At 55.9% G+C, this 9,809-nt stretch overlaps 1 protein-coding gene across 3 annotated transcripts; it reads left to right on the top strand.

Moving 5' to 3' along the window:
- Nucleotides 1–1,081: 1,081 nt before the first annotated feature.
- On the top strand, nt 1,082–9,210 carry Dolpp1 (dolichyldiphosphatase 1). 3 transcript variants are annotated; one of them, XM_005085491.4, is made up of 8 exons: nt 1,082–1,283; nt 4,332–4,432; nt 4,608–4,692; nt 4,787–4,886; nt 5,027–5,125; nt 5,584–5,712; nt 6,062–6,151; nt 7,836–9,210. In XM_005085491.4, exons 1-8 carry the CDS (start codon nt 1,208–1,210, stop codon nt 7,870–7,872), a joined length of 717 nt encoding a protein of 238 aa, XP_005085548.1. In that variant the 5' UTR covers nt 1,082–1,207; the 3' UTR covers nt 7,873–9,210. The 3 variants fall into 3 exon arrangements, with proteins under 3 accessions (XP_005085548.1, XP_040600979.1, XP_040600980.1); XM_040745045.1 differs by lacking the exon at nt 1,082–1,283 and adding an exon at nt 1,559–1,833; XM_040745046.1 differs by lacking the exon at nt 1,082–1,283 and adding an exon at nt 1,861–1,954.
- Nucleotides 9,211–9,809: the final 599 nt, after the last annotated feature.

Raw genomic sequence — 9,809 nt, 5'->3', positions numbered from 1 at the left:
TGACAGATAAGTAAGAGTAGGGGCCAGGAAATGGGGCCGGGATGCGTGTGCCCATTCCAAGCAGAGGAACGGCATAGGAAAGAGTTGGAGACAGACTACCTGGCCTAGGCTGTGGGTGGGAGGTGTGGCTGTTTCCTCAAGAATGTTTTAGGGAAACAAAAGGTAGACGGAACATCTGGACGTGTTGAAAATGTTCCCAGGTCGCCTCACCACATAGCGTTATTTATTTATTTATTTATTTATTTATTTGGTTTTTCGAGGCAGGGTTTCTCTGTATTGTTTTGGAGGTATTTATTTATTTATTTATTTTTGTTTTTTTTCGAGACAGGGTTTCTCTGTGGCTTTGGAGGCTGTCCTGGAACTCTCTTGGTAGTCCAGGCTGGTCTTGAACTTACAGAGATCCGCCTGCCTCTGCCTCCCGAGTGCTGGGATTAAAGGCGTGCGCCACCAACGCCCGGCTACCACATAACGTTATTGATGGAACCAGTAGCATTCCATCTAAGATGCCTAGTATGTGCTCCGTCTCCGGAGTTAGGGCGCATAATCTTCTGACCAAAAGGCCCCTTTGCAGAACTGTGACTCCTGTATGTCAATAAACGGCAGAAAAAATAATTCGCGCTACGTCTTTGGCTTCAGTTTACGTGTATGGACAGGAAGCCAGAACCTGAAAGGGTGAGGCAAAAGCGATGCTAGGATAAGCCTGGGCTTCATAGTGACACACTGATTTTGGTTTTCAAACTGAGTGGATTCAGACCCTGTGGTGCCCCGACACTCCCTTTCCACCGCGTTCAGGACTCCTGGAAGCCTTTGCTCTGGGAGCAGGTGCCAGCCGAACCAAAGCTCCCACCAAAGTACAACACGCCCCCCGAGACAGCGCCTGATTGGTTCCTCCTGCCCACACTCCGAACCAGGCTGACCTTTTGATTGGCTGTTCTGCACTCAGTCCTGCGATGGAAGCCTCCGTTCTCCTGATTGGCTAGACAACTACCTGCGCTCGCCCGGGATTGGGCGCTGGCAGAGCTGCGAGGGTCCCCGCTCTCTGATTCGCCGCGCGGGCCAGCCTCACGGCCCGCACACTGAATGGCTGCGCCACTACCTGCGATCGGCCTCGGATTGGGTGCGTGGCGCCTCCCCGGCGTGATAGGTCAGGACCACCGCCCCCCTTGCTCCCCATTGGTTGCTCGACGAAGCCCGGTCTCCGGGTAAGATGGCAGCGGACGGACAGTGCTCGCTCCCCGCTTCATGGCGGCCGGTGACCCTCACCCACGTCGAGTACCCTGCAGGTAAGAGGCGGCCCCGGTCCCGAGGACGTTCTCCGGGAGCCGGCGCCTCAGCCTCGGGCGCTCCAGGCCGCGTGGGCCGGCGTGGGGGCGCCGGAGCACCGCGGTGGGAACTGTCAAACAGCGAGCCATGGAGGGGCTCGGCCGGCGCGCGCGCCGCGCAGGCGCAGTGGGGCGGCGATGAGCTGGGCGAAATTGTGAGCCGCTCGCCAGTGTATTCTGCGGCTGCGCGGCCGAGTCGCTCTCCGGGGTCTCGGGGTCCCAGTGGGCTGTCCTGGGCCCGAGGTTTGGGTGGGGCGGGCAAGGATCTGGTCCTGGACCTTGTCCCTTGTGCCCCGCCCTCCCCTGAGCCAGAGAGGCCGCTCTCCTGCCGGGGCGTGCAGGGAGTGCCAGTTTCCTTCACTACGCTGCGGGCTGCTTGCTAGAGAAAGCTCTCTGTTGCAGGCAGTGTACAAGTCCAGGCCAGGTTGAGGAGGATTTGCAGCGCCACGCCCTGAGCAGTGGGACAGAGGCTAGCCGCCAGGGGGGCACGGAGCCCCCGGGAGCTTGACTTGTAAGAGCTTCCATCCGACACGCCTCTGGGAGTGCCCGCCTCTCTGGTGGGAAGGTCCATTAGCCATGGTTCTGAAGTTCCGGCTCGGCTCTGTGGAGTGGTGCGGAGCTTAGGCCTTGGGGTGAGACATTTCCGGGCTCCAGGGGAGGCACCGTCACTCCGGGCGCTTCATCTTTCTAAGTGGCTCTAAGAACAGTGTCTCCTTTCTGGAATGGTGTGTGAATCAAAGGACCACAGGCCTGAGAGGTGCCGGGCACAGGGCCTAGCCCACAGGGAACACCCAGCAAATACCTGCAGTTTATATCTCTACTGATAGATGTTTGTTGCTGAGCAGCTGCTGGGGGCCCCTTGCTGACCTCTGGTTGTCCAGGAAGGGAGAAGTCGGTTCTGCTGAGAGCGCAGGGCCGCAGGCAGGGAGAACTTTGGCTCTGGGTATTCTGGGTTATACTCAAGGCTGTGGCAGCCCTACCCAGCATCGGCCCCTATCCAAGTGCCCATTCGCCACCCACCCATCCACTCATTCATTCATTCTGCATCCCCTTAGCATCCCCAGCGCTAGGCCTTGAGCCGGCTCTGGGTTTGAAATGGTGACGTCCCTGTACTCTTGCTCTGTGGAAAGTCTCTGCTCCGGAGGAGGGAGAGCAGGCCTGGAGAGGGGGAGAGACTTGACTCGGGCCTCCACATCTTCCTGCCTTTCCCTTCCTGACTTTAGAGTAGCTTCTTGGAGGGCTCATGACCTTACAGGGCACCTGCCTCTGGGAACACCATGACATATACAGACTATGTGTGATGTGGCACCTGGTTGAGCCTGAGGCCATCTGGTAAAATCCAGTCCCCTGATACTCTTCTGGAACCCCTGCACTACAAATCCCTCAGTATACTGAACATGTTCCTTTTATCTGTTTAACACGGTGTCTGGTCCTGTGGAATGTCACACATTGCTCCACTCAGAGGACAGTGGGGTGTAGAGATGTTGTGACTACCCTCAGGGGACCTGAAGTGTAAGAGGGCAAAGAGAGGCACCCACCCCACAGCTACCTAAACTAACTAGTGACTCAGGAACAATGGCCCAGTCACAAGTCTCCCATCTGTCAGGCTCATCTTTGGGATTTGTAGCTTTTGTTTGCTGAGTTCACCTATGTAGCACCCTGGTGGGAGAAGTCACGTGTGCACAGGTGGGGAAATAGGACAGCACAGTGTGTTCAGGGAGTTAGAGTTCCGTTCCCGCAACTGGAGCAGGGGGTGGGAGGGAAGTGGGCCAGGACTGCACAGAGCCTGGTAAGCAGGGCCTAAGGAGACACGTCCCAAGGGCAGGAGAGGGATCGGAGAGAGTTGAGGCCAGAGTCCCTGGAAATATGTACAGGAAAGCCTGAGGGTCTTGGCTTGCAACCTGAGGAATTGGTCAGAGGTTCAGGGGCCCTAGCCATGCCCTGTCCTCATAGCCCAGCAGTTATCAGTTGAGTTGTGAGACAGTCAGAACCTCAGGGCTGGGGAGACATGTTATTTAGTGGGCCCGTGGCAATAACAGCATTTGAACCCGAGTCACTGGCCAACTGTAAGTCAGTTTTCCTGGTTGGATCTGATAAGGTCTATGTGCATCTATCTCTTAAGGCCTGGAATCTGTTCTCTGCCCTCTGTGTGGGCACCTGCCTGATGTGTAAAGCCGGGTTGCTGGTGCGGGCCATTTCCCGTACTGGGTTCACCCAGCCTCTGTGAGCCCCACTGTGGGAGTGTCCTGTGTGCCCGAGGTCATGCTGGGCATTTTACATCGCTCTTCACAGCTGTGGGAAAGATACTACTGACGCTGCCCCACAAGAGAGAGTGTGGTCTAGGGAGGTAATTCTATATCCGTGTTCCTGCAAGCAGCTCATGCTGCGACAGGAAGTGAATGATGGCTTCTGAGTCACCCACCTGTGAACAAGGGACTGTGCCTCTAAGCTTCAGCTGTCTCTCAGAGAGGCCAGTGGTCCTCACTTCTCCCTGCAGGCTTTGGCGGGAGTGGGAAAACCAATGCCTTGCCTGCTAAGTGCTGTGGGTGGCCACTTTTGAGCTGGCCCCGTCAGCGTCTCCAATGTGGCTCTGTATCTGGTGTCTGGACGAGCACAGGCTTCTCCAGAGACGGAGGAGCCCAGACATGTTTTGCACCAGACCTTGGGATTCAGACGCCCCCTCTGGCAGACTTATGGGTACAGTATGTAGACCAGGCCAGAGACTGGGGTTCATCCAGGTCCACCTCTCTCTGATTATGTTACTTGAGCAAGTCCCATAGCCACAAAGAGGGTTTAGTTCCTTCTGTAAGATGGGGACAAAGAGGCATGTTCTTGAAACTCCTGATATGTGGGCTTTTCGTGGATGGTGGCACACCCCTTACAGCTGTGAGGGAGTTGGCACATCACCTGGATGTCCATGGCTATGGCCCTGGGCTCTGGGACCTTCAGAGGACTGACCCCTCTTCTGATGCCCATGACCTGCCTCATGCCGTTCCTCTGTCCATACAGGTGATCTCTCTGGCCATCTCCTTGCCTACCTGAGCCTCAGCCCTATTTTTGTTATTGTTGGTTTTGTGACCCTCATCATATTCAAGCGGGAGCTACACACGGTGAGTTCTGGTCCCACGTTGCCCAGAGCCCTCTCTCAGTCTGCAGTGCCTTACTCTGCAAAGCCTGGAGGTCTCCTTGCTGGGTCCAGATTGTTTACTCATTGGTCTGGACTGTCCAGTCAGAGGCCACGGTCATTGGGTGTTGGCCCAGCTGAGTGCCCATCTTTCCCAGCAGATTTCATTCCTTGGGGGCCTGGCACTGAATGAAGGCGTCAACTGGCTGATCAAACACGTCATCCAGGAGCCTCGGCCCTGTGGAGGTAGGGTTGGGACTTCGAAGACCCAGGGCTTCACCTTGGACATTATGAGGAAGTCCATGTCTTCCCATGATGCCCTGTTTTGTTTCTCCCCCAGGCCCACACACGGCAGTGGGCACTAAGTACGGGATGCCCTCCAGCCATTCCCAGTTTATGTGGTTCTTCTCCGTCTATTCCTTCCTTTTCCTGTATCTGAGGTGAGCCCCGCCCCTGGCCCCCGTGGTAGGTATGCTCTGCTGGAGACTGCTGCAGTAGGCTTTTGGATGGGAGCAATGGTAGTCGGGAGGGTCTTACTCAGGCTGTGGGCTGAGGCTGTCTTATGTACCTCTTTTTCCAGAATGCATCAAACAAATAACGCCAGGTTCTTGGACTTGCTGTGGAGGCATGTGCTTTCCCTAGGGCTCCTCACCGCAGCCTTTCTCGTCTCCTACAGCAGGTATGAAGGGAGGAGGAGCCCCACCCTGCAGCCTGCTCGCCTGAGGTCCTGCTAGGATCTTGGTCTCTTTTGAACAGTCCCTGTGGACCCTGGGCCCAGAGTCTGTATGGTAGGACTGGGACAGGAACTTTTAACAGCCAGGGCTCCAGCTGCCCTTTCTAACACAGCAGGCTAAGCCCAGGAATGTAACGGCAGTTTGTCCCCAGCTTCCTGCCTGGGTGGGGGTGAGGGCGGGTACACCTTTGTGGACAGGCACCAGTTTAGGAGCTGGCCAGGAAGGAGGCAGGTCTGGAGATGGGCTGCTCCAGCGTCCCTGCTGCCTTCTGGAAGTGCCTCTTCTGTGTGTGTCTTCACATCTGCACACACAGAGTCCCCAGGAGCTCACCCTTGTGCATGGGGTATTGTGCAAGCTCATTCCTGGTTGGACCTCATCAGTTTCCCTTCTGGCCTTGTCGCAGGGTCTACCTGCTGTACCACACCTGGAGCCAGGTCCTCTATGGGGGTATTGCTGGAAGCCTCATGGCCATCGCTTGGTTCATCTTCACCCAAGAAGTTCTCACCCCACTGTTCCCCAGGATAGCAGCCTGGTAACCAATTCCCCATCCCTTCCTAGCTCCGTGTCCCTCCCTGCCCCTCCTGCAGGCATGCCCATCTTTGGAGAGCCCCGAGTGACCCAGTGTCTGGGCCTTTAGTGGCATGAGGCTATAGTGCCTACTCTCCTGGCTACCAAGTCCCCCAGGGCCTTATGGGTCTTTCAGGCTCAGCAGCCAGAGTGCCATCCTCTGCCCTTGCTTCAGCACTTAGAGACTTAGAAGTCAGCCAGAGTCTCGTGGAGCAGTGGAGACTGTAGGACTCCAGGAACTGTTGGGACATCTGGGTTGGTGGTAGGCTCATGCCCTCACCAATGCCCTGGCTTTTGGGTATCTGTTTCTCCAGGCCCATCTCCGAATTTTTCCTCATCCGGGACACAAGCCTCATTCCCAATGTGCTCTGGTTTGAGTACACAGTAACCAGGGCAGAAGCCAGGTGAGTTCAGGGCACAGTAGTCAACACTGTCCCTCATTTGGAAGGCTCTTCAAAAGTTAGATACTTAGCCAGGCGATGGTGGCACACGCTTTTAATCCCAATACTCTGGAGGCAGAGGCAGGCGGATCTCTGTGAGTTCGAGACCAGCCTGGTCTACAAGAGCTAGTTCCAGGAGAGGCTCCAAAGCCACAGAGAAACCCTGTCTCGGGGTGGGGGGGTTGGGGGGGTGGGGAAGGTGGAGCTAGATACTTGTTTCCATTTCTGAAGTTGATTCCATTTCTGAAGTTGAATTCTCCTGTGGTCTTAGTCTCAGAGAGGAGGAAGCCTAGGCTGTCTGTTAGTGAGGGAGGGAGGGAGCTGGTGATTAATTGCTGGCCCCATGTGTGCTTTTTACCCTCTACAGCCCAGATGCAGAGAGCCAGGCCTTGGGGTTTTCAGAGCTCATGAGTGTGGCCACCCTCAGAACCATTTAGCTTTGTTATCTGGGTAAGCTGAGGCACACTGAGCTGGACCAGCTTGAGGCCAAGTACAAGTTAGGGCAAAGCTGGACTTTGGCTTCTCCTGACTCACACTCTTCTAAACTCTTCCCCAGTCCCGGGTGGAGTTCTGAGGGGAGCTGAGCAGGCCAGGCTCTAGAGGAGGCCTGGAAGATTTTCCAAGAGCGGTAATAGGAGCCACTGGGCAGTGCAGAGCAGGGTGGTTGTTCGGCAGCTAGGCAATGTGTTAGGACATGAAGGTCTACATTATCCTAATGAGCTTAAGAGCAAAGCCTGGGATCCATGAGGAAAGGGGATTTGAGGGTTAGGGCAGGGCAATCCCATTAGCGACAGAAAGGCCCAGATGCCTCAGGCTCGGCTCTCCACCTGGCTCCCAGAGTGGCCAACACTGCCTGGCCCTGCTCAGCCAGCTGCCACCTGCTCCGTGTCAGGCTGTGTGCAGGGGACAGTGAGACAGCCATGCTCTCACCTTCTTGAGCCATGAGGATGGAATGCCAGTCCATGTGATCTCCGCTAAGGAGTAAAGCTTAGAGTCTTAGTGACAGGATCCTAGAGTAGAGCAGGACAGTCCACAGGCCTCCCAGGAGGAAGCAGACCTGAGCGATGCAAATGAGCAGGCCTTTCACAGTGGGCCTGACAGAGAGGCATCTGGGAAGAGGAACAGCATGCGTGCATGAAGACATTGTGAGGAGCCCGGGGAGTGTTAGAGGGCTGTGGGCCATGGTTACTTTCTAGTTCTACGGGTACCTTACACGAGCACTGTTAATTTTGAGCCTCAGCCAGCCCCTCTAGAGAACAGCGGTAATTCTGCCTGTGCCCCTCTAAGAAGGCCTTTGTCCCGGGCAGCCCCTTCTGTGTGCCTCTGCTTGCACCTCCCACCAGAAGAGCACCCCTCCTTTCTGTAGCTGGTCTGGTGGTAGCAGCAGAGCTCCCCACAATTAGTCAGGCCCAGACAAGTACCACTGGCCTTCCTTGTCCCAACCCCATTTTGCCATCCCCTGGGTCATCATGATACAGCTCAGCCTAATGCTGGCCCTCTTCAGGTTCCAGCCCGTGGCAGCAGCTCTGATTGGCCTGGCTCTGGTTAGGGTGGCTGTGGGTGAGCATTTGCCTGTCTCGTTAAGGCTGAGCAGAGAGGATAGCTGTAATACCAGGCACCCGCATGTCTAAGTCATCCCATTTTGCAGGAACAGACAACGCAAGCTGGGAACAAAACTGCAGTGACTGGCAGGTGTGGCTGGGTCAAGCCTCCGAATCTGGCCTGCACCATGCCTTGCAGGACTGACAGGATGATGGACAGAGGGTGAAGCAGGACCTCTACAGACCCAAGTCACCAAGTGGAGCCTTTTTTTTTTTCTTATTTTAATTTTAATGGACTTGGTGGACCAAAGGGCTTAGATAGGCCCTCATCGAGGACCCTGGCAGGGCCTGCTCTCTGTGGGTCATATGGCCAGAGGCCCCGGCTCTGCTGCTGCCAGCTCCTGACTGGGTGGAAAGTGCTCTTGGCATGGGCCCTGGGGTGGGTAGAGCATAGTGGCTCAGTCCTCTGGTCTGGAGACAGGAACTCCAGGTGGTGGAGTGCACACTATTTATTTTTTGGGATGGTGAAGTTCAGGCTGAAGAGGCAGCTCTGCAGTGGCTGCCCAGTGTACGGAGGAGCCCAGGTCAGCTCCCAGGCCTTGTGTCCTGAGCCACAGGTGGGGCAGCCTGCCTCCTGTTGGACCTGAGTGGGGCCCGGGGCCCATGAGTGAGGCATCCCCCGCCGTCCCTGCCACCGTTGCGATTCCAGAACCTTGTCAGTGTTTCCCTGTCTGGGGGCAGGGCCCAGAGTGAGCACTGTCCGTCAGCTGCTGTCATTGTGCTCTTCCCTATAGCGACCCCACATCACAAGGGCTTTCTCTGGTCCTCTGTCCCCAAGACAGTCATCCCTTCCCGACAAAAGAGCCTGCACAGATGGTGGGGACACCAAGCGTTTACAGTTCCTTTTGTCTGGCCATCCGGTAGCAAGCAGTCTGTCTTCATCCCACATGAACAAAGTAGAGGAGCCAGGACTCCGGCAGTGTGGCAGTGCTCATACCCTCCCCCTCAGCTGCCCTGTGTGTTCTGGATTTGTTCCTGCCCTGGAGGCTGGAAACTTGTGTGCACGTTGACCCTGGAGGCTGCCTGGGTGTGGACTCTCTGATCCCCACCTGCCCAGCTGCAAGGAGTCCCTCTTGGGGCCTCTCTCTGAGTTGCCCTGCCACAGCTGTGGAGATGCTTCCAGAACTGAAGCTGCCAGCCCTGGGGACTGTTGGAAGCCTCCCCCTTCTCTCTGTGGAGGTTCCTAGCCTGCTGCTGAAGCACAAGTCCTTGGTGCTTTCCTTTGTGTTTGTTAAAGGCTGTGTCCAAACCCGAGACACCAGGGCCAGGGCTGGTTTCTAGGGCGGTAGGTCAGTCACATTCCCTCCCTCCCCCTAGGATTTTTATTTTTTACTTTTTGCCTGAGACAAGCCAAGTGTGAGGTGGTTTAAGAAAATAAATGAAATTGTTTACTATTGTTTTAAAATAAAATCTGAAACTCTGGAGGCTGAGTACACATTAACTGAGCTCATGAGAGGAGGCTGGGACAGCTGGGGCATAGGTGGCCCTTTGGGACAAGGATATGGTAAGACCTCGAAGCATTTCCGGGATACTTGGCCCTTCCTTCTATCCCCCAAAGTGAGGGTTTGAATGACATCAACGTCTGCCGCAGGGCTTGTCAGCCTCTGGTGCCCAGAATAGTCAGGTCTGCGCACCCGTCAGACGCCCTCTCTGCCTAGTCTGGCTAGCCCTGGCCACGTTTCCCCACAGAACAGTCTGAGGACTAGGGAGTAGCTGCTCTTCACAGGGACTCCATGATAATCCCACTTGTTCTGTCTGCTTCAGGTGACTGTTCCGCCTTGACGTAAATGCCTGTTGCCAAGCTGGTGGCCGGAGGCCTTGCAGGACTGAGTGAGCACAGGCTGGCCTGGAGCAGGCAGGCAGTTTCCGTTCCCAGCAGGTTATGCCAAGGTGCACAGCACACCCTCTGGGTTACCATGTTCCTCACATGGTGGGAAGCTGGGGAAGCTTGGATGGGGGAGGGTAGGAGCTTTTTTTTTTTTTTTCAAGACAGGGTTTCTCTGTAGCTTTGGAGCCTGTCC

Source organism: Mesocricetus auratus, unplaced genomic scaffold (assembly GCF_017639785.1).
Source record: "Mesocricetus auratus isolate SY011 unplaced genomic scaffold, BCM_Maur_2.0 Super-Scaffold_100004, whole genome shotgun sequence".
In the NCBI taxonomy this organism is placed as follows: domain Eukaryota; kingdom Metazoa; phylum Chordata; class Mammalia; order Rodentia; family Cricetidae; genus Mesocricetus; species Mesocricetus auratus.
This window is presented reverse-complemented; position numbering and strand designations above follow the sequence as displayed.

Excerpts from the sequence above, each read along its gene's own strand:
- Dolpp1 (XM_005085491.4), top strand. The coding sequence starts at position 1,208 with ATGGCAGCGGACGGACAGTGCTCGCTCCCCGCTTCATGGCGGCCGGTG. Across the intron at positions 1,284-4,331 it reads CCACGTCGAGTACCCTGCAG|GTGATCTCTCTGGCCATCTC; the intron begins GTAAGAGGCGGC and ends CTGTCCATACAG. Across the intron at positions 6,152-7,835 it reads GTAACCAGGGCAGAAGCCAG|GAACAGACAACGCAAGCTGG; the intron begins GTGAGTTCAGGG and ends CCCATTTTGCAG.